Source organism: Mastigoproctus giganteus, chromosome 14 (assembly GCF_048544385.1).
Source record: "Mastigoproctus giganteus isolate SK-2022 chromosome 14, ASM4854438v1, whole genome shotgun sequence".
NCBI lineage: Eukaryota > Metazoa > Arthropoda > Arachnida > Uropygi > Thelyphonidae > Mastigoproctus > Mastigoproctus giganteus.
Window position 1 is genome coordinate 83,438,445 of NC_143588.1, and position 26,648 is coordinate 83,465,092.

General features: G+C 37.8%; 1 protein-coding gene across 1 annotated transcript in view; it reads left to right on the forward strand.

Annotated features, from left to right (window-relative positions):
• Nucleotides 1-26,648, forward strand: part of Rbcn-3B (WD repeat-containing protein Rbcn-3B) — a 357,208-nt gene that overhangs the window by 282,109 nt on the left and 48,451 nt on the right. Inside the window, exons 23-26 of the mRNA XM_090389262.1 lie at nt 4,112-4,520; nt 9,327-9,524; nt 10,762-10,948; nt 21,289-21,559. Of these exons, the coding sequence (XP_090245388.1) occupies nt 4,112-4,520; nt 9,327-9,524; nt 10,762-10,948; nt 21,289-21,559 (1,065 nt within the window). The remainder of the gene's footprint in view (nt 1-4,111; nt 4,521-9,326; nt 9,525-10,761; nt 10,949-21,288; nt 21,560-26,648) is intronic.

A 26,648-nucleotide genomic window follows, 5' to 3' on the forward strand; every position in this document is an offset into this window, starting at 1 on the left:
TAACAGGTCTATAGTTACTTGTGAATTGGTGATACATTTGCACACGTGCAGTCCATGGGGGCCTCCCCTGAATCCAAGGAAGTTCTCATAATTGTGGCTAAAGTTTGCTTACTTCTTTTGCTGCCTCCTTTAATATAACTGGATAGATCCCGTCCACCCCAGACAGGATCTATCCTTTTTTATGTTTAACTTCAACAATTTATCTTCCACTTTGCTTTCAGTTATTACAAAATCACTTAGCTTCCTGTTAGAGTTTGATAAACTTCTGACACTCCCCTCATTAAATAACTCGTGTGTGAATGTAGATGCAAAATACTCATTCAGTTTATAAGTTGCCTGAGCATTAGCATTAGCATTAGTAGAGGCATATGATGCAAGAAAGCAAGCTTATTCAGCATTAGCCAAAAAAAAAAACACAACCACTACTCCCATTTCACCCCAACGTTCGTTCGAAATACCTGTCCAGCTGAGCCTTAAATTTGTTTAGGCTATCAACTTCAACAACAAGTGATGGAAGTCTATTCCACAAACCAACTGCCCGCTGGCTAAAGGCAAATTTCCGCACATCTATCCGACATCCGTCCTTCCTCAATTTGAATTTATGTCCTCTCAGGCAATTATTCTGAGCAAGAGGAAGAATCCCATCGGCATTGAGCATGCTCAAGCCATTCAAAGCCTTATACACCTCTATCAGATCACCTCGCCGATGCCTAGTCTCCAGACTCTGTAATTTGCAAAACTTAAGCCTTTCTTTGTAAGAGCAACCCTTTATTCCATTCACTAATCTTGTTGCCCTTCTCTGTACTCGTTCCAGCAGCTCTACATCCTTCTTCAAATGAGGCCTCCAGACCTGTATACAGTACTCAAGGTGTGGCCTGACCAATGCCTTATACAAGGGAATAATCACATCCCTATCCCTGCTAGAAAAATTCCTGTATATCATTGACAAGACACCATGAGCTACTCTTGCAGCTTGTCTGCACTGCTCAGAGAACTTCATATCTGCCTGCACAATTACCCCAGGTCCTTTTCATTCTCTACCACTGTCAGTGTAGTACCACAGAGTTGATACGTTGATCTGGGGTTACTGTTTCCCATATGTAGTACTTTACATTTGTCAATGTTAAACTTCATTTGCCACCTCTCAGCCCATCTGCTCAACCTTTCCAGATCCTGTTGCAGCAGCATAGCATCAGTAGTGTCCTTAACAACCCTGCCAACCTTTGTATCATCTGCAAACTTGGACATTAAGCTTGATATACCATCATCAATATCATTTATAAATACAGAAAACAACAATGGACCCAATACTGAACCCTGAGGAACTCCACTAATAACATTAGTCCACGTTGAGCAGTGTCCATTGATTACCACTCACTGTCTTCTGCTACTCAACCATCCCTTTATCCATAGCAGCAATTTGCCTCCAGTGCCACACTGCTCCAATTTGTGCAGCAGTCTTCCATGCGCAACAGTATCAAAAGCCTTTCTAAGATCCAAATATATAATATCAAAGTTATTCCCTGCATCCAGTTCTTTTGTGACTACATCATAGTATCCAATCAAATTGGTCAGACAAGACCTGCCCTTAACAAAACCATGCTGTGTCTGAGCTATAACTGAATTCTTGTCTAGATGATCCTGCAGTGCTTCTTTAAATAGGGCTTCCATTAATTTTCCTGGAACAGAAGTTAAACTAACAGGTCTATAATTACTTGTGTCAGCCTTTGATCCTCCTTTGTGAATTGGGGTTACATTTGCACATCTCCAGTCTATGGGTACCTCCCCTGAGTCCAAAGAAGCTCTCATAATTATGGCTAGGGGTTTGCTTACTTCCTTTGCTGCCTCCTTTAATATAACTGGATAGATCCCATCCACCCCGGGTGCCTTTTTTATGTTTATCCTCAACAATTTCTCCTCCACTTTTCTCTCAGTTATTAGAAAATCATCTAGCTCACTGCCAATGTTTACTTCACCTACCACATTCCCCTTCCTGAATAACTCCTCATGTGTGAATGTAGATGCAAAATACTTGTTTAGATTGTTAGCCACCTGAGCAGGATCCTCAACTGTTGAACCATCAACATCCAGTGGACCAATCTGATTCATCCTTTTTCTTCTTGAGTTTAAATAGGTAAAGAACTCTTTTCTGTTTTTCTTTGCATCCTTTGCCAAGGATTTCTCATAATCTGCCTTTGCCTGCCTAATCTCCTTTGTGACTTGGTTACAGACCAACTTATATCTATCGTAGGCTTCCATGTGACCCATTAATTTGTATGTATCCCATGCATTTTTCTTCTCTGCCATATGTCTCATTAGTTCATCTAACAACCATTTAGGCCTGAACCTTGAATAATATTTCTTGGTTGGTATGTAAAGCCTGGTAGCTTCCAAGATTAGTTCCTTGAATTCTTCCCATTTTGAATTTGCTGTTGGTAACATCATCAGTTGGTCCCACTGTATAGAATTTAAATACTGTCTCAGACCATCATAGTCGCCTTTATGAAAGCAAAAACCCTTCCCTTTACCTTTGATGGTAGTTACCTCCTTGAGTAAATCCCACTTCAGCACACTGTGATCACTGCCACCTAGTGGTTCCTTTATCTGCAGATTCTTAATGCATGAAGAATCACTACTGATAATCAGATCAAGAGTATTACTCCCTCTAGTTTCCTCCCGAACATGCTGGTGTAGAAAACAATCATCCAATAAATCCACAAAAGCCTTGCTAGTGTGTGAGTGACCAACCTACAAATTCCAGTCAATATCTGGGAAATTAAAATCCCCCATTATAAGACTCTCTGATTTACTGCCCCATTCTATTTCCCTGTACAGTATCTTATTATACTCATCAGAGTCATTAGGCCTATAGCACACTCCTACTCTCAATTTTGATTTAACTATGCTTATGTCACACCAAACTGACTCGAAAATGCCCTGTCCATCGATGTCGACTGGCTTCACTTCCTTGGATTTTATGTGTCTCTTAACTAATAGCATAACCCCTCCTCCCTTCCTATCCTGTCTCTCCTTTCTGTAGACGTTGTACTCCCCAAATTCCAGTTCTGCATTCCTTATATCTGTGTGGGCTGATATCCCAACAATATCTGCCTTTGATGTTTTGAGCAATACCTCAAATTCATCAAATTTATTTACTAAACTCCTAGCATTGGTGTACACGCAAGTATACATGCACCTGTTTTTATTCTTAGCTACCCTAACACAACCCATGTGTTTACTTGTACCGCAATGACTTCCAGCAGTCTCTGAAATAACCTGCATCTTGTTTTTCAGGCTTCTGCTCATTCCAATAGAAGCAGTGCAAGAATCTCTTTCACCTCTGCCAGTGGCTACTGTTAATCTATTCGTCTTTGTCTCCCCCCAAGCTAGCAGTTTTCCGACCCACCTAACACTGCCTCGATAGCATCAGCAAATATTCTTGCACCCTTTCTATTTAAGTGTATCCCATCCCTGTAGAAGCAATCTCTCCTGTTAACAAGTACAGTCCAGGCTGAAAAAAATTCTACCCCTAAGCATGATCATCAATAGTCAACCAATCTATGTTAAGTGGTCCAATCTGATTCATCCCTTTCCTTCTAGAGTTTACATAAGTAAAGAACTCTTTGCTGTTTTTCTTTGCATCCTTTGCCAAGGAGTTCTCGTATTCTGCCTTCCCCTGCCTAACCTCCTTTGTGACTTGATTATAGACTAGTTTATATCTGCCATAGGCTTCTGTCATCTGATACTTTATATGCATTCCATACAGCTGATACTGAATAAGCCTGTCTTCCTTGCAACACTTTTCTAAATTGCTATTTTTTTTTTTCTGTTATTAATGTATTGAATATCCATAAATATTGTTTATATATAATTACATTAAAACTATTTTAGCTTCACTCAATAAAAGATATCTATGTTATATAAATTATTATGGTTTTGTAATCAAATATTGTTTAATGCATTATTCTGTTTGTGTTTTACTGCATTTTTTTATAGATATAATTTTATACATAAATATCAATGAACCTCTGTTTTGAGACTATAGGTTTCTTAGCTTTAGAATAGTAGCATCTTTTGTCTTTAATTTTTAATATAATAAAATATAATTTAGGTGAGAGAAGCAGCACAAGCCTTATTACTGGCTGAATTAAGAAGAATAGGTCCAAAAGGACGAAAAGCAGTTGTAGATGATTGGGCACCATATTTGCCGAATTATGGGGAACCTTACCCTGGACATCCATGGCCCACTTCTACTCATCATTCTTCTGCAAATGTAACATCCATGACTTCTACATCCACTGCTACCATTACAACAACTGCCACTACTGCTGTTCCCAGTACTATTACCCCTTCAGCTGCTGCATCAGTTATGCCTAATAATTCTACGCCTGTTGTGATGTCAGTTCCCAGTAACCAGATAATGTCAATAGGAGCACTAACAGAAAATCAGCAGCAGCCAAAATCTGATGGCCATTCATCAGACGACGAGGAGGAAGATGAAATAGACCATGTTTTTGAAGGTGAGTCACTTGTACAACATATTCTAATAGAATAAATTATTCACATTGGGATATTTATAATTTTAGTCCACATCTATGAAAATTTCAAAGTTAATTCTGTTTGATCATTTTGACTGCTTTTGATCACATTTATTCGTATCATTCTTCTCAAACTACATGGCTGATACTCTACATGCAGGATTCATTTCCATTCAACCATTCTCCAAACCTCGACTTGACTGGCTGACCTGGGCATGACTCATTGCACCCCTCTAAGCAGCATTTGGTGTTCATTGAAATAGTGTTGAGTAACTCTGCCATGGAAATCAAGGCTGTGGATATACTTATGGTCAGCTCTTTTTGATATCTGGACCTCTGGCCTCATTGTTTGTGGGGCAGCTGTCCATGAAATGGGTAGTGACAAGTCTGTCAAGTCTGATAGAGACAAATCTCTATCAGTAATGCTTTTTGGCCTATTGGATCATTTATTGACTGCTACATATCTCCCTTATTCTTCCATGTTTCACTTCAACTACTATAAACTTATAAAAGTTCAAATGAAAGGAAATTTCATTTAATAATAAGCAAATGATATTGCATCCAGTCGTTAAATCTCTTTGACTTGTCTTAAGCTCTACACTGGTTTTCAACTGGGGTGCTGCAACAACAGTCTTGGGGTGCCGTGTAATTTGGGTTTAAGTTACTTAAAGTTATTATTATTATTTTTTATTTTTTATTTTTTTTGAAATTTATACATTTATTTCTTTATAAAAAGGTGTACAGTATCCATTGTACCGTATCTTTTTAATTTTGTGGTGATCAATAATTGATCTTTATTTAGTACCTCTATATAAAGAATAAAATTATTATGTAGGTATATATTAAAAGGTCAAAAACCATTGTGTTAGGTATTTATTTTGGCTTGGGGTGCCGTGAAAAAATTACTGGGACGCTGAGGGCATCGTGAACCGAGAAAGTTTGGGAACCTCTGCTCTACACTGTGAACCATACTATCTGCTGCTGATGTCTCTGATGCTCTCTTTGCATTTATTGTCACTCTATGACTATTATTTGGATATGACTAGTTGGACAAACTTTACTAATGTTAAAACACTATCTAAATACTATAAACTTATGTACCCTCGCTTTATGATTGGTTCACTTTACTTTACGATGGACTTTCTGTTCACTGTACGATATGTAATAAGCCCGATCATTGTGATCACGTTTGCGAATTCAATTTTAATTCTATTAAAGCCATTATGATAAGTGAAAATAGGAGGATTATCCACAGGCTATAAAAGATATAACGCAAAAGTTTTCCCCTTTATCACCCTGTCAGTTAACAAAATTAAATGTTACATGAAAATTGGAAGAATGTTTTCCACAGTTTAGCAAAATAAAAATAAATTTACGCTTATGTACTTAGCTTAATTAGTATTGTAATATGTACATGCAAACAGAAATTGATATTTCTGTTTCAAAGACATGTTGTTGTTTTTTTTTTTTTTTTTTGGTTTTTGTAAAATTTTAAACAGTAAAAAAGATAAGAAATCAATAACAAAGAACACAGCATGAATAAAATTACAACTAACATGATACGCGTAAGTAAGATGCAGAGTAACAAGTTTACGAAAATTAAAAAATGGGAATGAAGGGAAGATTCTGAAAATTTATTTATGTTTTTTATATGATTGAAGATTCTCCATGGAAGGGGAAGCACATTTCACCATAATAACGTAAAAACCCACAGAATTCCAGCTATCAGTACTATCGCAAATGCAATAAGATCGAGTTTACTACCCGTTTATAATAGATTGCACTAACAAAAAAAAGCCAATAAACTGGAAACTGAAAATTTTTTTTCATTTTTTTTATGGTCATGACCTCCAGAAATATCACAAAGGCATTCAAAATTGATTATTATAACCGAACATATGATAACAATGAAAGTGGAGTGCATTTTAATGATTTGAATTGGTTTTTAAAATTAAAGCAGCTGATTCCACTAACCAGTGACCATGTTAAGAGGCACTTACTTATTTCACTTTATGATGACTTGGCTTACAATTTTCTCCAACCAGACCACATGGTCCTTCGTCTCAGCCAAAACAGCCTTTGTAAATGTGTTGGCCACATGTTTTTTTTTTTTTTTTTTTTCATCTTTTAGTTTAAGTGAGTTTTTTGTGTTGTGCTTTAATCAATTTTTTAATCAATATGTACAATTTTCATTATAAAAATTACCTTTTAAATAGCTTAATTATATAACAAAAATTTCAACTTCCGAGGTCTTGGAACGAATTACCAAAAAGCAGTGTTATTGGGTTCACATTGCGATATTTTCACAATATGACGGTGTCTCTGAAACAGATTAATGTCATAAAGAGGGGATCTACTATACTTCTTGGAGTGTATAATGTAGATACAAATAGCTAGTTGTCACATTTTTTAAAAACTGCAGTAATCTCAAAAAACAGACATACTTGCATAATTGCAGACCCCCTGGATTTTAGTTCTATACTTTCAGCCAGTGTAATGGACTAAAGTAAAGTGGGAGTTCTTCTCGAAAGTACTGTAAGAACAAGGCATACAGCAATAAGTTATATCTCTATTACCTACACTGAATATGCCAGTTTATGGAGAAATAATTTATTCGATTTAAAAAGCCTCAGACTATGGGAAACTTTCTAGACAAACAAGTTAGTGCAAAGCATCATTTTAGTTCGTAGTAAATCACTGAAGTAGGTGAAATAGCATTGTTTTTGTTACATCTCATATTGTGAACACTTTTACGAGTTGCTCTGATGCTGCACAGCCTCGACTAAGCAATGCTTTGCCAGTGAGAAGACTAATGTTACTTATTCTTGGCAGATACCACTATCCACATGGCACTGTTTCTAAGCTTGTTTTTCCTCTCAGATACTTTGCATTTGTCAATGTTAACATTGACAAATGCAAAGTAACCCCATAGTAACATACCAACTGTGCGGTACTACACTCAGGGTAGTGGAGAATGAAAAAGACTTGGCAGTAATTGTGTAGTCAGATATGAAGTTTTCTGAGCAGTGCAGACAGGCTGCAAGAGTAGCTCATGGGGTCTTGTCAATGAAATATAGGAATTTTGCTAGCAGGGATAAGGAGGTGATTGTCCCCTTGTATAAGGCAGTGGTCAGGCTACACCTTGAATACTATATGGTGTATGTACACCAATATTATAGACAACTCTTAAGAAACTACGAAGTAGTTGTAGTAGTAGGCATCATTTGCTCTGTTTCTCATATTGTGCTCTTCCTTCACAACGAGTTGCCATGATATTGCACTACCTCTAATACGTAAGTGCCATGATATTGCACTACCTCGAATAATTACACTAATAGAGAAGACTATTGTTACTTATTCTCAGTGAATACCACCACCCAGACATCACCGTTTCAATGCTATTGGCCTATCATCAGTGGATGGGCAGGTACCGTGGTATTGCAGACATGACAACCCAGTTGTTGTTGTTTGGTTTTTAGAAACATTAGCAACTAAGGCCATATTGCTCCGGGATATGCAGTGGTCATTCCCTGACCTTTCCGCATCTTCCATATTTGGTGGTGACGGGCTCGAACCCCGGTCTAATCAAGAAGCGTGTGCTACACACTGCTGCTCCTTCCCACCTGGCTATGGAGGCGCCTCAACCCAGTTGTGAAGATAATCACACAATATGAGAGATGCCAAAAGGTGTATATGACAATATTTAAAAATAACTAAATGCACAAGGCGTAGCCGACAGGGCTAGCCGAGTGGGTAAAGTGCCTGCCTGGCAACCCAAAGGTCGCGGATTCGAATCCCGCCTCGGGCTTGGATCAAAGTACTGCAAAAACCTTGGGAGGTGCACTATGGCCACAGAAGCCGATGCGCCAACAACTACAAAAAAAAAAAAAAAAAAACACAAGGCATAATATGTTAAGAGCTTATTATCTGTATAATATCAGTGTACATATACCATAGACAACTCTTAAGAAACTTTTAAAAAACCTTGAATACTGAATGCTGAATACAGGTCTGGAGGGTTCATTTTAGGAGAGATATTGAGCTACTAGAACGAGTACAGAGAAGGGCAATGAGATTAGTGAGTGGGACAAAGGTTGCTCTTACCAAGATTGGCTTAAGTTCTACAAATTTCAGTGTCTGGAGATTAGGCACCTGCGAGGTGATCTGAGGTGTATAAGGCCTCGAATAGTTTGAGCAAGCTCAATGCTTATGGGATTCTCCCTCTTGCTCAGGTTCTGCACCTGAAGGGGCATAAATTCAAATCGAGGAAAGGCAGTTGTAGAATAGATGTGCAGAAATTTGCCTTTAGCCAGCGGGTGGTTGATTACTGGAATAAACTTCCAATTGTGGAAGTTGTCAGCTTATATAAATTCAAGGGTGGACTAGACAAACTTTTGGAGTGAATGGATGGGTGAAACAGGAAGTTTTTTTTTTTTTTTTTTGCTGATACTATGTAAGCTTTCTTTCTTGCATCACTAATCCTAATGCTTTCATACCTCACTAATCCTAATGCTAAAATGCTAACTTGTTCATTTATTAATATTATACAGTGGAACCTGAATCAGTGTTAGGCACTGTTGCAGTTATTTTGTTTTAACTGTATTTCACATTATGAAATTATATTTCATAATATAATATAATTGTATAAGATAATATAATATCATATTATGAAATTTCTATATTTCATAATATAGAATATAGAAATATTTCCATAGAATAGAATGAAATATAGAAATATAATATTTTATAATTTCTGTGATAATATAATATATTTAATTTTTATTATAGAAACAGTTAATAGAAGACCTTCAAGTGCCATCGAAGGGCGAAGGAAACAAGCCACAGCAGTTGTTCTGTTAGGTGTCATTGGTGCAGAATATGGACATGAAATTGAACAAAGTAAACGAAAGTCTTCTGAAGATCAAAGAAGAAAAAGTGTAGTTGAAGGTTTTGGTTTAGCTAACTATTCTTTAGCTAGGCATACAAGTAAGTTTATTGATGTTAGTTGAAGAAACATAAAAAAATTTTTTAAAATAAAATAAATATTTGTAATCACTAATGTACCAAAAAAAAATTTCCTTCCTGAAAAAAAAAAAGAAAAAATCTCATCAGCCTCTGCCTATTTGGTTAAATTTTGCCTTCCTTATTTGTTATCTGCCCTTGTGTCTTGCACACCTTGCATGATCACTTATGGCAGTCTTGGTAAATTACATTCCACTGTTTCAAAATTAAAACTTTATTGATTCAGACATAAAATTGAAACTTTAGAACAGCAGTTCCTTTGGTCCCTTTCCCTTCACCATCGTAATAAGTAAATAGGAATGAAGAGAAGATTCTGAAAATTTATTTATATTTTTTATATGATTGAAGATTTCAGTGAAGGGGAACTCATTTTACCATTATACCTTAACGTAAAAACCCACAGAATTCCATTTATTGGTATTATTGTAAATGCATTAAGATTGAGTTTACTACCTGTTTATAATTGATTGCACTAACAGAAAAGCCCAATAACCCAGAAAGTACGAGTTGTTTTTATTGTTTTGTAGTAGTGACCTCCAGAAATGTGTTTTAGAAAAATATCACAAAGGCATTCAAAATCGATTCTTATAATGGAACATATGATAACGATGAAAGTGTAGTGCAATTTCCATTATAAAAATGACCTTTTAGAGAGATAAATAGCTTAATTATATAGAAAAGTTTCAACTTCTGAGGTCTTGGAACAAATTACCAAAAAAAAAAAAAAAGAAAAAAAGTTATTCGGTTCACATTATGATATTTTCACGATATCTCCATTTATTCTTACAGATACAAAATACATTTCCACAATTTTTTTAAATTTGTACTTTCCTGTAAAACTTACGTAAGCCGATACTGTTTATTAGTTAAAAAATAATTCTAACTCTTTACATTAGTTAAAACCACTTTCTACCTCCTGTTACCAAATAAATAATTCTGCTTAAAAACTAAGTTATAATTCGCTCATTTAAACAATATGAAGAGTTAATTTTTTAAGATCTTTCAATTACTCAGTCCATAGAAAGTATACTTGTTGTTTTGGCTCTGACTTAAGATCATAATATAGCAATTAAATAGTATACTAAACCATTACAGAATCCTTCATACATAACTCGACGTACTTGACATTATGAGTAAATACTTTTATTCTCTCTCTCTCTCTCTCTCTCTCTCTCTCTCTCTCACTGTATTTTCTTAATAGGTAAGGCATTAACATTTTTGCTGCTGGCACCAGCTTCAGACAAGTTTCCATCTCATACATCACTTCGACGAGCTGCCATTGACTTAATTGGTCGTGGATTTACAGTGTGGGAACCTTATTTAGATGTCTCCAAAATTTTATTAGGACTTTTAGAGCTTTGTTGTGATTCTGATAGACTTGTTCCAAGGTGAGCCCTTTTCTGTTATGCTTTATTTCTCTCAATGTTATTTTATTTACAACTTAAATAAAATAATTGTAATATTTGAAAATATGATTACTGTATTTGTCGGCTTATAAGATGCTGTGGCGTGGAAGAAAAACCATAATTTTGGAACAATAAATTTCAGAAAAAAAAAATATTTTGAAAAAAATGATTGTTAATACAATGGAAATTTAAAATTCAATAAAAATAAAGAAAGGTATAGGATTATTACTCTTATTATTTTAGTATTATTCAACTTCAGATTCATTACTGACTTGATCATCATAATCCTCAACATCATCGTAATCCTCGTTATCACCATCCTCTTCACTAGTATCACTATCACTCTCATACAATAAATGATCATCAGTGCCATCCATTGTATTACTTATACCACATTTTTTAAAGGACTTGACCACAATTTCAGTCTTAACATCATGCCATGACTTAGCATTAGCATTAGTAGAGACATTTGATGCAAGAAAGCAAGCTTATGCAGCATCAGCCAAAAAAAAAAAAACCCACTTCCACTTCACCCCTCTGTTCGTTCAAAATACCTGTCCAGCTGAGCCTTAAACTTATTTAGGCTATCAACCTCCACCACAAGGGATGGAAGTCTGTTCCACCAACCAACCACCTGCTGGCTAAAGGCAAATTTCTGCACGTCTAGCCTACATCTGTCTTTCCTCAATTTGAATTTATGCCCTCTCAGGTGATTTTTCTGAGCTAGAGGAAGAATCCCATCAGCATTGAGCATGCTTAAACCATTCAAGGCTTTATACACCTCTATCAGATCACCTCGCTGGTGCCTAGTCTCCAGACACTGTAATTTGCAAAACTTAAGCCTTTCTTCGTAAGAGCACCCCTTTGTTCCATTCACTAATCTTGTTGCCCTTCTCTGCACTTCTTCCAGCAGCTCTACATCCTTCTTGAAATGAGGCCTCCAGACCTGTATACAGTACTCTAGGTGTGGCCTGACCATCGCCTTATACAATGGAATAATCACCTCCTTATCCCTGCTGGAAAAATTCCTGTATATCATTGACAATACTCCATAAGCTACTCTTGCAGCCCGTCTGCACTGCTCAGAGAACTTCATATCTGCCTGCACAACCACCCCCAAGTCCCTTTCATTCTCTACCACTGTCAGTGTAGTACCACAGAGTTGATACGTTGCTCTGGGGTTGCTGTTTCCCATGTGTAGTACTTTACATTTGTCAATGTTAAACTTCATTTGCCACCTCTCAGCCCATCTGCTCAACCTTTCCAGATCCTGTTGCAGCAGCATAGTGTCAGTAGTGTCCTTGACAACCCTGCCAACCTTTGTATCGTCTGCAAACTTGGACATTAAGCCCGATATACCATCATCAATATCATTTATAAATACAGAAAACAATAATGGACCCAACACTGAGCCCTGAGGGACTCCACTAATAACATCAGTCCACGATGAGCAGTGCCCATTGATTACCACTCTGTCTTCTCCCCCTCAACCACCCCTTTATCCATAGCAGCAATTTGCCTCCAATGTCACACTGCTCCAATTTGTGTAGCAATCTTCCATGTGCAACAGTATCAAAAGCCTTTCTAAGATCCAAGTATATAATATCAAAGTTATTCCCTGCATCCAGTTCTTTTATGACTGCATCATAGTATCCGATCAAGTTGGTCAGGCAAGACTTCCCCTTAACAAAACCATGCTGTGTCTGAGCTATAACTGAAGTCTTGTCTAAATGATCCTGCAGTGCTTCTTTAACCAGTGCCTCCATTAATTTTCCTGGAACAGAAGTTAAGCTCACAGGTCTATAATTACTTGTGTCAGCCTTTGATCCTCCTTTGTGAATTGGGGTCACATTTGCACATTTCCAGTCTATGGGTACCTCCCCTGAGTCCAAGGAAGCTCTCATAATTATGGCTAAGGGTTTGCTTACTTCCTTTGCTGCCTCCTTTAATATAACTGGATAGATCCCATCCACCCCGGGTGCCTTTCTTGTGTTTATCTTCAACAGTTTCTCCTCCACTTTACTCCCAGTTATTTCAAGATTCTGTAGCTTACTGCTAGAGTTGAATACACCTCTAGCATTCCCCTCGCTGAATAACTCCTCGTGTGTGAATGTCGATGCAAAATATTCATTTAGTTTGTTAGCTACCTGAGGATCATCAACAGTTGACCCATCAATATCAAGTGGACCAATCTGATTCATCCCCTTCCTTCTAGAGTTTACATAAGTAAAGAACTCTTTGCTGTTTTTCTTTGCATCCCTTGCCAAGGATTTCTCGTAATCTGCCTTCGCCTGCCTAACCTCCTTTGTAACTTGGTTGCATATCAACTTGTATCTATCATAGGCTTCTGTGTCATGTGTTAATTTGTATGTATCCCATGCATTTTTCTTCTCTGCCATATGCCTCATTAGTTCATCTGACATCCATTTTGGCCTAAACCTTGAACAATATTTCTTAGTTGGTATGTAAATCCTAGTAGCTTCCAAGATGAGTTCTTTGAATGCTTCCCATTTTGAATTTGCTGTTGGTAACATCATCAGTTGGACCCACTGTATAGAATTTAAATACTGTCTCAGTCCATCGTAGTCGCCTTTACGGAAGCAATAACCCTTCCCTTTACCCCTAATGGTAGTTACCTCTTTGAGTAAATCCCACTTCAGCACACTGTGATCACTGCCACCTAGTGGTTCATTTATCTGCAGATTCTTAATGCATGAAGAATCACTGCTGATAATCAAATCAAGAGTATTACTCCCTCTATTTGCCTCCCGAACATGCTGATGTAGAAAACAATCATCCAATAAATCCACAAAAGCCCTGCTAGTGTGTGAGTAACCAGCCCCCAAATTCCAGTCAATATCTGGGAAATTAAAATCTCCCATTATAAGACTCTCTGATTTACTGGCCCACTCTATTTCCCTGTACAGTTCCTTATTATACTCATCAGAGTCATTAGGCCTATAGCACACTCCTACTCTCAATTTTGATCTCCCAATGTTTATGTCACACCAAACTGACTCAACACTGCACTGTCCAGCGATGTCGACTGGCTTCACTTCCTTGGTTTTTATGTGTTTCTTAACTAATAGCATAACCCCTCCCCCCTTCCTATCCTGTCTATCCTTTCTGTAGACGTTGTACTCCCCAAATTGCAGTCCTGCATCCCTTATATCTGTGTGACACCACGTCTCTGATATCCCAACAATATCTGCCTTCGATGTTTTGAGCAATACCTCAAATTCATCGAATTTATTTACTAAACTCCTAGCATTGGTGTACACGCAAGTATACCTGCACCTGTTTCTATTCTTAGCTACCCTAACACAACCCATGTGTTTATTTGTACCGCAATGGCTCCCAGCAGTCTCTGAAATACCATGCATCTTGTTTTTCAGGCTTCTGCTCATTCTAATAGAAGCAGTGCAAGAATCTCTTTCACCTCTGCCAGTGGCTACTGTCAATCTATTGGTCTTTGTCTCCCCCCAAGCTAGCAGTTTTCCGACCCACCTAACACTGCCTCGATAGCATCAGCAAATATTCTTGCACCCTTTCTATTTAAGTGTATCCCATCCCTGTAGAAGCAATCTCTCCTGTTAACAAGTACAGTCCAGGCTGAAAAAAATTCTACCCCTTGAGCCTTGCACAATCTTTCCAGGGCCGAATTGATCGACAAGGCTCTCATCATATACTCCCTCCTATCGTGTCTGGGCAGAATTGCAGACACTTTCAAATTCAACCCTAATTCTCGGCTTTTGTTCAAAAGTGAGCACCCATTCTTTAGCACTTTTCCTTAGACTTTAGCACCCATTCACACACTTGTGCTATTGATGGACATTTCATCCTTACCGCAGGCGCACGTGCTGTATTGCCACTTACGGATTCTAAGACGCAGGGTGATTTTTTTTTTTAGGTATTTATGAGAGAGAAAAATGTGCACCTTATAAGCCGATAAATATAGTAGTTATGTAAAATATATACATTATATACTAAAACATATTTGCATATTGAGACAGCCAAGGCAAGAGGGGTTTACAAGAATGAAAAATTCCATCTAAAAATTTTTACATATATTGCAGCAAACTAATAAAGATAAGAATGCCAGTTTAATAATGCCATTACAAAGGAAAGTCAGTCAAGAAGAGTAACATTATATTAAAAAAAAAAAAAAAAAAACCTGTTAATTATAGTGTAATTAACATTACACTATAATTAACGTTACACAGTTGTTACAATGAAAATAATGATTAATCATTTTCCAATTTTATCTTCATGGAAAACAAATTACGGCAAACAGTTTCATGAACTCAATAGCTTTAATATTTTGTATTACTAGGAAGTAAGAAAGAATTAGTATTAATATTAATAGTGGCAAATGATGCAAGAAAGCAAGTTATACAGTATCGGCAAAAAAAAAAGCCAACGCTTCTCACATCACTTATCCCTCCCTTCTAATAGTTTGTCTAGTTCTTTTTCGAATTTGCTCAAACTGTCCACTTCCATAGCACTAGATGGGAGATTGTTCCAATAATTGCCCACCCACTGGTTGAAGCCAAATTTCCATGCATCTACCCTCAGTTTGAATTTATACCATCTTATGTGTGCAATCTGAGCAGAAGAAAGGATTTCATCAGCGTTGATCTTGCTCAGTCCATTCAACGCCTTAAACACCTCATTCAGATCTCTTCACAGGTGCCTGGTCTCCAGGTGCAGTTTGCAAAACTGAAGCCCTTCTTGGTAAGAGTACCACTTTGTTCCTCTCGCCAACTTCATTGCGTCTCTGCACTTTGGCACCTCCGTAGCCAGGTGGGGAGGAGCAGCAGTGCATAGCACACGCTTCTTGATTAGACCAGGGTTCAAGCCCATGACCACCAAATACAGAGGATGCGGAAAGGTCAGGGAATGACCACCGCATATCCCCAGAGCAATATGGCCTTAGTTGCTAATGCTCCTAAAAACCAAATAACAACAACAACTTCTCTGCACTCATTACAGCAGATCCAATGCCACACTGCTCCAAAAGATTCAAAATTACATTTTGCATCTGGTTTATTTATTACTGTGTTATAGTATCCACTCAGACTGTGGTCAGACAAGATCATCCTTTAAAAAATCCTTGCTATCACTTCAATACAACTCCATTCCTTGGCTAGGTTGATGGCCCTACATTACTTCTTTAACCCTCGTTAAAGAAGTAATGTTATTTTCCCTGCAACAGAAGTCAAGCTAACAGGTCTGTAATTACTTGTATCACCCTTTCATTCACCTATATGAATTGGTGATACATTTGCACATCTCCAGTCCACAGGACCCACCCAAAATCCACGGATGCTCTCATAATCTTGGCTAAAGGTTTGCTTACCTCCTTTGCTGCCTCCCTTAATATAATTGAACAAATTCAGTCCACCCCAAGTGTCTTTTTTACATTTAGTTGCAAAATACCTGTTCATTTTGTCAGCAAGACACCTGGTCAGCGTGAAGAGGAAAAGACCAAACCCTCCAGCATATGACAGCACGACAAAACAAATGGCCCTCAGTCCCCAGCAGCTTTCACTCTCCCTCTTACGGCAGCGAGAGGATCAGAGTGGAAGCAGAGGGTGCTAAGAATCTCTGGGTACAACCAGGCTGCCATGCACTGAAACTGAACTTGGCTTGTTATAACGTAAGATCACTCATCGGTGAAGACAGGATATTAGAGCCGGAAAAGGAATTAGAAAATGTGAATTGGAATATCATCGGTTTGGCTGAAAGAAGAAGAAGAAATGAATCACTTATAAGTTTATCAAGTGGAAATCTGCTGTACACCAATGGAAACAGTGAAAGGAGTGAAGGTGGAGTTGGGTTTCTGGTCCATAAAGATTTTAAAAACAACATTTTGGAATTCAAAAGTACATCACCAAGGGTGTCAAGACTAATACTTAAGATTTCTAAGAGGTACAAGCTAAAGATTATAATGATTTATGCACCAACATCGAGCCATGATGATGATGAAGAGGTTGAAGAAATGTACACCAAAATTGAGAGTCTTCTAGATGAGCAGAAAACCCACTACACTATTATTATGGGGGACTTCAATGCTAAGGTTGGAAAAAGACAAAACAGTGCAGAAAGGGGAACTATAGGAAATTTTGGAATTGGTGAAAGAAATGAAAGAGGTGAAAGACTTGTGGAATTTGCAGAATCTCAAGGACTGTCAGTAATGAACACTTTTTTCAAGAAAAGGGTGAACAGAAAGTGGACATGGAAGAGTCCAAGTGGATTAACTACTAATGAAATCGACTTCATCCTCACTAACAGAAGATATATTGTGAATGATGTTACAGTTCTGAATAAGGTAAATGTTGGAAGTGATCACAGAATGGTAAGATGTACACTTGATATAGATGTAGGAAAGGAAAGGAAAAAACTGACTCGAGTAATATCAACAAGTTTGAGCTTCTGCAGAGTGCTCAGGACCAAGATATCGACGAGGAATATTACAACTTTCTGAAAGTGATAAAGCCCAAGAAACCTATAGGGAAAAAGAAATCCAAAGAAGAAAAAATTTGTCAAGAAACATTTGTCATGATGAACCGAAGACGACAAATGAAAAGCAAGAAAAACACTGACAGGGAGAAAATTGAGTATACTGAGTTATGCAAAGCCATTAGAAAGAGACTCAGAGAGGGCATAAGAATATTTAACACAAGAAAAGTAGAACAAGCATTAAAGGAAAACAAAGGATTTAAATCAGCAGCCATGAGCAGTAATACAGAAAGACAAATAATACTGAAACTGAAGAATAGCAATGGTGTACTTATAAACAGCAGAGAAGGCATAATTCAAATAGCAGAAGACTACTATAGAGAATTATACAAGGAGCAGGGGAATGATGCCAGCAGTGGGAAAGATGGATTGCAAAGTAGCAACGCATACGACATACCCCATTATTCTTCCTGATGAGGTAGAACATGCATTGAAGAAAATGAAGAATCAGAAAGCCCCTGGGGAAGATGAAGTTACTGTAGAGTTGTTAAAATTGGGAGGAAGAGACAACACAAAAACTGGCAACGCTCTTCACAAAGTGCATTAGAAAAGGTGTCATGCCTAAGCAGTGGAATAATGCAGTCATAGTTTTGCTGCATAAGAAAGGAGATAAATCAGAAATTGGAAATTATAGACCAATTAGCTTGTAATCCCACATCTACAAGTTGTTCACAAGGGTCATTACTAACAGATTAGAAAGAATACTTGATGAGAATCAACCGAAAGAGCAAGCTGGCTTTAGGACACGATTCTCAACTATGGATCACCTTCACGTAATATCACAGCTAATGGAGAAAGCAAATGAATATAAAACACAATTATGCCCGGCATTTGTGGATTATGAAAAGGCATTTGACTCCATACAGCATAAGGCAATGTTTCAGGCACTGGAAAGACAAGGCATAGATACCCCATATATTATGATTTTGAAGAAAATATATAAGAGTGCTACCTCCTTTATTAGACTAGACAAAGACAGTAGGAAATTTAAAATTGAGAAAAAGAGTTGACAAGGAGACACAATATCTCCGAAGCTGTTTACTGCTACCTTTGAGGAAGCTTTCAGAAGATTAGACTGGTCGCAGAAAAGAGTCAATGTGAATGGAGAGTACCAAAACCATCTACGATTTGCAGATGACATTGTGGTCATAAGCCACGATCCCAAAGAATTAGAGGAAAATCTTAATCAGTTATGCACAGTTAGTAAGGATTTTGGACTAAAGATGAATATGGCTAAAACAAAAGTAATGATGAACAAGTATGTCACAGAAAGGGAAATAATGATTGAAGGAGCAGTAATTGAAAAGATGGAGTCATATACTTATCTGGGACAAGTTATTAGCTGTAATAATAATAAATGGCTGGAAGTCAAGAGAAGAATAAATTTTGGATGGATAGCATTCAGGAAATATAGTCACATACTGAAGAGCAATATCCCAGTTTGTCTGAAACCTAAAATAATGAACCAATGTATACTCCCCACCATGACTTATGGAAGCGAAACTTGGGCACTCACCAAAAGAATGGAAGAGAAGCTGAGAACTACACAGCGAAGAATGGAAGAGAAGCTGAGAACTACACAGCGAAGAATGGAAGAGAAGCTGAGAACTACACAGCGAAGAATGGAACGAATTATATTGGGAATCAGACTGTTAGATAAGAAGAGAAACACATGGATTAGGCAGCAAACTCAAGTAAAGGACATTCTTATCAAAACTAAAGAACTAAAATGGTCTTGGGCAGGACACATAGCTCAAAGACATGATGACAGATGGACTAAGAAAATAACAGAATGGTATCCAAGAGGAGCTAGAAGAAAACCTGGAAGACAAAGGCGGAGATGGATAGATGAAATTCATGAGTTTGTGGGTAGTAAATGGATGGCCAGTGCTCAAAACAGAAGGAACTTGGAAGTTGCTGGAGAGGCCTTCATCCTGCAGTGGATTGAAAATGGCTGATAATGATGATGACGATTGCACATCTCCAGTCCATAGGACCCACCCAAAATCCAAGGATACTCTCATAATCTTGGCTAAAGGTTTGCTTACCTCCTTTGCTGCCTCCCTTAATATAATTGGACAAATTCCGTGTATTTTTTACATTTAGTTGCAAAATACCTGTTCATTTTGTCAGCAACCTGAACTGGATCATCAACAGTTAAACCAATCATATCAAGTGGACCAATGTGATTCAACCCCTTTCTTCTAGTGTATACATAAGTAAAGAATTCTTTGCTGCCTTTCTTCCCATTCTTTGGCAGAAACTTCTCGTAATCTGTCTTTGCTTTCCTTTGTTAATTGATTGCAGATTAGTTTATACTGTCGGCATCTGTATCACATAATAATTTATATGCATCCCATGCATTTTTCTTGTCTGCTACAAGTCTTATCTGACATCCATTTAAGTCTATTTAGGATAGTCAGTATAAAATGCCTAGTGGCTTCTACAATTGCATCCCTGAATGTTTCTGATTTAGAATTTATAAATTAAGAAGAAACACTTAGAGATACAATGTAATAGTGGAGGCCAAATGTAGCCATTAACACCTAGCATTACAAGTTCCCTCCCAAAAAATTGGAATTTCTCCTCCCACCATTATATCCACATACACTAAAATAATTTCTTCTTACTTGGAAAAATTATTACGACATAAACTTCTGTTGTACTGATGCAGCATAGGTAGTGTCTAATTCTCCAAAACGTCATAGACTTTATGATGCCATGCATTATCACCACTGAATAAAGTCCAAACCAGTTGAAATAGTCCCATACAATTTAAAAGAATGTTAAAATGCATGATATACATATGATGCCATTTGTTCCAGGTTCTTGAAAAATTCAAGGATTTTTTTTTTTTTTTACCAAATCTCTTTCTGTATTTCTGATCTATTTCAAAAATTGTAACTAATTTTAATATTGATACAGAAGGCATGAGTACTTTTCACTTAACTTGGTTTTATCAAATATCATTGTGATCTTTCATCTTTTCCCGTGTGAATTATTAGCATTAGTAGTGGTAAATAATGCAAGAAAGCAAGCTTATACAACATCAGCCAAAAAAGAAAAAATCATTCAAAATTTTTGGCACCATCTTGGTGCACACTTTTCTCATGCCTAAATTTTTGGTTAAAATTTGTGTAGCTATTTCTTTGTCCATATTGAGTTCTGATGCAACCATTCTAATGCTTAAATGATGATCACTTCTAATCAATGTCCTTACCCAGTCTACATTTTAATCAGTTTTCATGGATACTGAATGGCCTGGTCGTTCATCATTTTTCACATTCTCTTTTCCTTTTAAAAATCTTTTATGCCATTCAAACATGCAAGCTCTTGACATAGTATCTTCTCCGTGAACTTTATGTAACAACTCATAACTTTCAGTTAGTGTTTTCTTTAGTTTTGTTAAAAATCAGAGGTCGATTCTTTGTTCGATTCTTAAAAATCTGAGGTTGATACGTTGTAAACTACAAAAACACAAGAGAATGAAAATCTGTCTCACTTAAAAGCGAATGAGCATGTTGGTATATAACTTGGCGGATAACTAGGGAAAGGTTCAAGGCCAACTGCTGTGTCTGTTTCATAGCTGGCATTTGTTGTGTAGTAGCTGTCCACACACTCTCATTATTAAAATTAAATAGCCACATCATATATTTGCTTTAAAGTGTTTTAAAATTTTGATGATTCATACGTAATAATCTTTATTTCATTGTAACTATTTACAAATATTAATTCTCAAGTTGGCCTACAAATAATTCCAGCACAAGTCATTTTTTTTTTTTTGGTTTACTTTTTTCCAGTATGTCATATGGACTACCATTAACTCCAGCTGCTGACTCATGTCGCACTGCACGTCATGCATTGTCTTTAATTGCCACTGCTCGTCCTCCTGCATTCATCACATCTTTAGCTCGAGAGGTAGCTCGGTATAACACCCTTGCTCAGAATGCTCAAGCTCTAAACATATCTCTTCACACTGCAGTTCTAACCAGATCTCGACCAGAGATATTACGAGTAGTTGAATTGCTAATAGATAAAATGCAGAATGATGTAGCAGACTTGCTGGTTGAGGTAAGGAATGTATCTTTCATTAGTTTTTAATTTTATCTTAATGACGTATCAAATGTGACTCCCTGCACAGATTTCTGTTTCTTATAAGGACATTATTTTACCTTGCTGCCCCCACATGTTTTTTTTTTTTTTTTGCTTGAAATTAAGGTTTGTTGATATAGGAATACCATGTAGAAATCTTATAGGAATAAAAAGTATTTAAAGTGTTTGAAGGCTAATGAATACCCCACCTCCCAAATTTAATCTTCTTTTTATTCTTTAAGGGATTTATGCCTCAGAGCTTCGGTTTAGTTTACTATTTCAAAAACTTATCAAAATTCAAATCCTCAAAGAAATATGTGCATACATTTTATGATTCAGAGGTTGTGCACTTTTTTTTTTCTTATGATTCATAAATTTACATGTTGATATGTTGGTGGTGTGATAATGTAGTTTTGGCTTTTGCTTAACAACAACAACAACAACCACATTAAAATGGGTTATTTAAAATGTGATTGTGATAAAAAATGGTTATAGCAAATTCAAAACATCACGAGAATATTGAAAATCTGGCACATCCCCAGAGGGTACCGGAAGGAATATATTCCAGAATGGAATGAAACCAGTGAGAATCTATATAGGGACTTTCTTGAAAGTGGTGATCAAGAGATAGCGGGCGAGCTGCTGCACAGCCTTGTTGCCGCCCACCGAGAAAAATGGATACAGACCGTTGAAACCATTGATTTTAAGAAGTCCAGCAGGAAAGCATGATCTATCCTACGCAAGCTGGGAAACAGCAATCCTATGACTCGTGATAATATTCCAGTTACATCAAATGCCATTGCAACACTTATTGTATCCACCTCTAGAGCTGCAAACGACTGAGAACACACACAATCCAAGTGAAACGAGAACTCAAGACCTTTAAACATGTAAGTGCTCCAGAAACTGAGTACTCCAGACTGTTTTCTTTTGATGAGATCACAGCTGCACTTAAGAATATGATAGCAGGCAAAGCCCTGGGTTTTGATGGCATCCATCCAGATTTTCTAATTCACTGTGGAAAATATGCAGGAATATGGTCAGCATGCTTCCTGTCTAGCATACTACAAATGGGTGCTATTCCAAAACCTTTCAAACATGCAAAAATTATTGCCATCCTGAAGCCAGGAAAATCAGCACACCTTCCTCAAAGTTACCGTCCTATTGCTCTCCTAAGCATAACTTATAAACTACTTGAAGGGCTACTCTACAACAAGATTGGCTCCAAAATACTTGAAAAAATTCCCATCGAGCAAGCAGGATTCCACCCAAACTGAAGGTGTGTAGATCAAGCCCTCTCCTTAACAACACACATTGAAACAGGGTTTCATCAGCAACTGAAAACCTTGGTGGTCTTCATTGATCTAACTGCAGCTTATGACTGTTTGGAGACACAGCTTAATATACAGAATACTCCATACAATACCCTGAAAAACAACTGCCAGACTTTTTGATAACATGCTCACAAATAGAACTTTCCAGGTGATAATGGGACACACAATGAGCAATAAAAAAACTCAGCAGTGGCTTACCCCAAGACTCTGTCCTTGCTCCAATAATTTTCAGCCTTTACATTACAGACATGCCTGAGACCTGCTCCAGAAAGTTAGGCTATGCAGATGATTGGGCAATAGCAATGAGACACGAATCAGTCGAAAAAACAGAAGGGATTTTAACAGCTGACCTATCCACCTTGGGAAAATTCTTCCACAAGTGGAGGCTCCAACCTAGAGCAGATGAGACTGAGGCATCTTGCTTCCATCTCAATAATAAGAAGGCGACTAGAGAGTTGAACATACACTTCGAAAATGCCTGTCTTAACCACAACAAATATCCGAAAGACTTGGATGTTACACTAGACAGAACATTACCTTTCAGTGAACATTTGACAAGGACTGCAGCAAAACTGAAAACAAGGAATAACATTCTACAAAAGCTATGTGGTACCACATGGGGCTCCTCTGCTTCGGCCTTTGTCAGCTCTCGGCCTTGTCTATGCAGCTGCAGAGTACTGTGCTCCAGTTTGGCTTAACAGTAACCACATAAAAAAGGTGGATGTACAGCTAAATAACACCATGTGCATCATAACTGAAACAGTTAGGTCCACCCCTACCTTTTGGCTACCCATCTTGGGCTACATCCCGTTAATAGATCTCCGAAGAAAATGTGCCCTCATTATATCTGATTTCAGAGAATACAGAAAAATAATAGACAATCCTGAACTACCAACAAACTCTGACATTCGAGACCGAGGAATAAACAAGCTCCTTTGCAGACATCCACCAATCCTGATGGCTAAAACATTGCAACAAGCCAGTTTCAACCCTCTGGACACCTGGATGCAAGAGTGGCTACAAAATTCCCCTCCTCGATGTCATACCATGCCTTGTATCTCTGAAACACCACCTGGTTTTGACCAGCCTCATAGGATATGGCTAGCACTAAACAGGGCACGAACACGCCACAGTAGATGTGCAGACCTACTCCATAGGTGGGGTAAAATTCCTTTCCCAATGTGTAACTGCGGAGCTGATAGACAGACCATCCAACACATAACAGAGGACTGTGCCCTGCAAGCCTACGAAGGAAACCCTGGAGACTTCCTGATGGTGACTGATGCAGCAATTGATTGTTTAAATAAGTTAAATGTTCATCTGTAATTTTTGCTGATTTAATTTAATTTTATATCTATCATTCTTGAGTCATGTAATTTGATTCCATGTGTACTGTACAAGCCATACAATAAATAATAATGAGAATACTGTTAAAGGAAAGCTCTGATGTTATTCGCAAAGTTAGAATTATATATATTTGAGTTTAATTTGAAGAAAAGGCATGCAGCAGAAACACTGACGGAATCCATACTGGCAATCATTGATCAGACGGAAGGTTTCTATGTAGTTTAAGAGTTGACGGTTAATTGATTTCTCCATTACTTTAGGCCCCGAGTTCCAAGCGATAGTTCCCAAATGATCTTTCTAGTGCGACTTTCTAGCGTTTTTCCTAGGGCAAGTACTAGTGCTTTAATAATCCCTCCACCGCTCGCAATGTTACTGCTTCCCTCGCTGAGCAACAACAGTGCTTCACTGCTAGCAACGTTACTGCTAACCCCGCCTTGCAACATTACTGCTAACCCCGCCTTGCAACATTACTGCTATCGCTAGCAATGTACTGCTCTACTCTTCTGCTGATTGCTTGGTCACTGGTTGGCACTGCTCTTGCCTCCACGTGGCGGGGGTCGATAACCTGGGAAAAGGAATTCCCTCTTCCAGGGCTAAAAGGAGCAGTGATGGATTGCGATGCATACTCCCACCGTTAGAGCCCACAGTCTCCAGACTTGTTAACACTGATTCAGAGCATGACTCGAATCATTCGAAGATACCACGGACAGAAAAACAAACTACAGGCATGCCAGCATTTCTCATAATGCATTCACTATCCACACAACCTGTTGGCAAGCTATCGCCTTTTCTAATACAGAAATGTTTAGAATCGGTTGTTGGATCTCCCAAAATGGTTAAATATCTCCAATCTGAAGACCTTCTAATTGAAGCTTCTAAGCCAAATCACTCAGAAAAATTGTTAAAATTAACAACTTTTAACAATATTACTGTGTCGGTAACAGCCCATAACACTCTGAACACCTCTAAAGGAGTTATCAGCGAATGGAACTTACTGAATGTGTCTGAAGAAAAGATAATTCAAGAGCTTGGCAAACAAAAAGTGACTCGTGCACGGAGAATTATGACAAAAAAGATGGCATTATTTTGATGTTCAGTACTCAGAATCTCTCATCTTCTGTAAAAGCAGGTTACTTAAACTGCAAGATTCGACCATGCATCCCGAATCCCATTCGCTGCTTTAAGTGCCAGAAGTACGGCCATTCTCAGATGACATGCTGAGGCGATGCTGTGTGCCCTATTTGCGGCTCCAAGGAGACTGTACAGCTTCAACTCCCACTTGCCCAAACTCTAAAGGAAGCCATCCTGCATTTTCTAAAGCATGTGACCTTTGGAAAACAGGTAAAAAAATTCAAAAGTATATAAAGTGGAGTATAAAGTCACGTACCCTGAAGCAAGAAAGCAAATAATGCTAACCATGCCTAGCTGATCATATGCATCGGTCACCAAAAACAGCCACTCAGCTGCAACCCAAACAGATGTCTCTATAGAACCGAATATTTCCTTTGCCACCTGGGCCAAAACTATGCTAACTTACAATAAGAAAACTACAGTCAATGAGACCAGCAACACTCCAATCAGTATCCCAACTGATGCTATCTCAACCTTGCTCGAAACAACAAAATCAGCTACTATTGAAAACCAGAAGAAAGTGAAACCACGCATTAGCAACATGGAAATGGAGGTTCACTCAGAGGATGAAGATACAGTACTAGAGTTACATGCTAATGATACCATGGATACAGGACACCCAACCTTCCCAGAAATGAAAAATCAAAACTAAGCAGACAGAAACCTTCTCAGAAAAAAGTCAGGTCAATCTTCCTCAAATAAATTCAACCAATGAATAAATTCCTGCAATGGAACTGTAGAGGATTACACAGTAATATAGATGACCTCAGTGATTTAATTTAATACTAATTCAAATTAATGCAGTAGGTGTATGCTTACAGGAAACCTTTTTAACACCACACACTTCTATAAAATTCAAAAATTATGCTATTTTTAGGCGAGACAGGGATTCTGACACTCTTGCTCGTGGTGGGGTGGCTATTCTTAACAAAACTACCATACCGTCAAGACATCTCCAACTACAAACTTCCTTAGAAGTTGTAGTGGTTCGGATAGCAATGGGAATATCGTTAATCCTTGTGTCTATTTATATACGACCGAATTATCCTTGCTCCCAGACTGAACTTGACAATCTTATCACACAACTGCCACCTCCAGTCTATTTACTCAGTGACTTCAACAGTCACCATCCATTGTGGGGATCTTCCACCATGGATAGGAGAGGCCAATTAATAGAAATATTCCTGGATAAAAAGTAAAAAAGTAAAGTGCAGCCATTATCAACCCACTGCAGGATGGAAGCCTCCTCAACAATT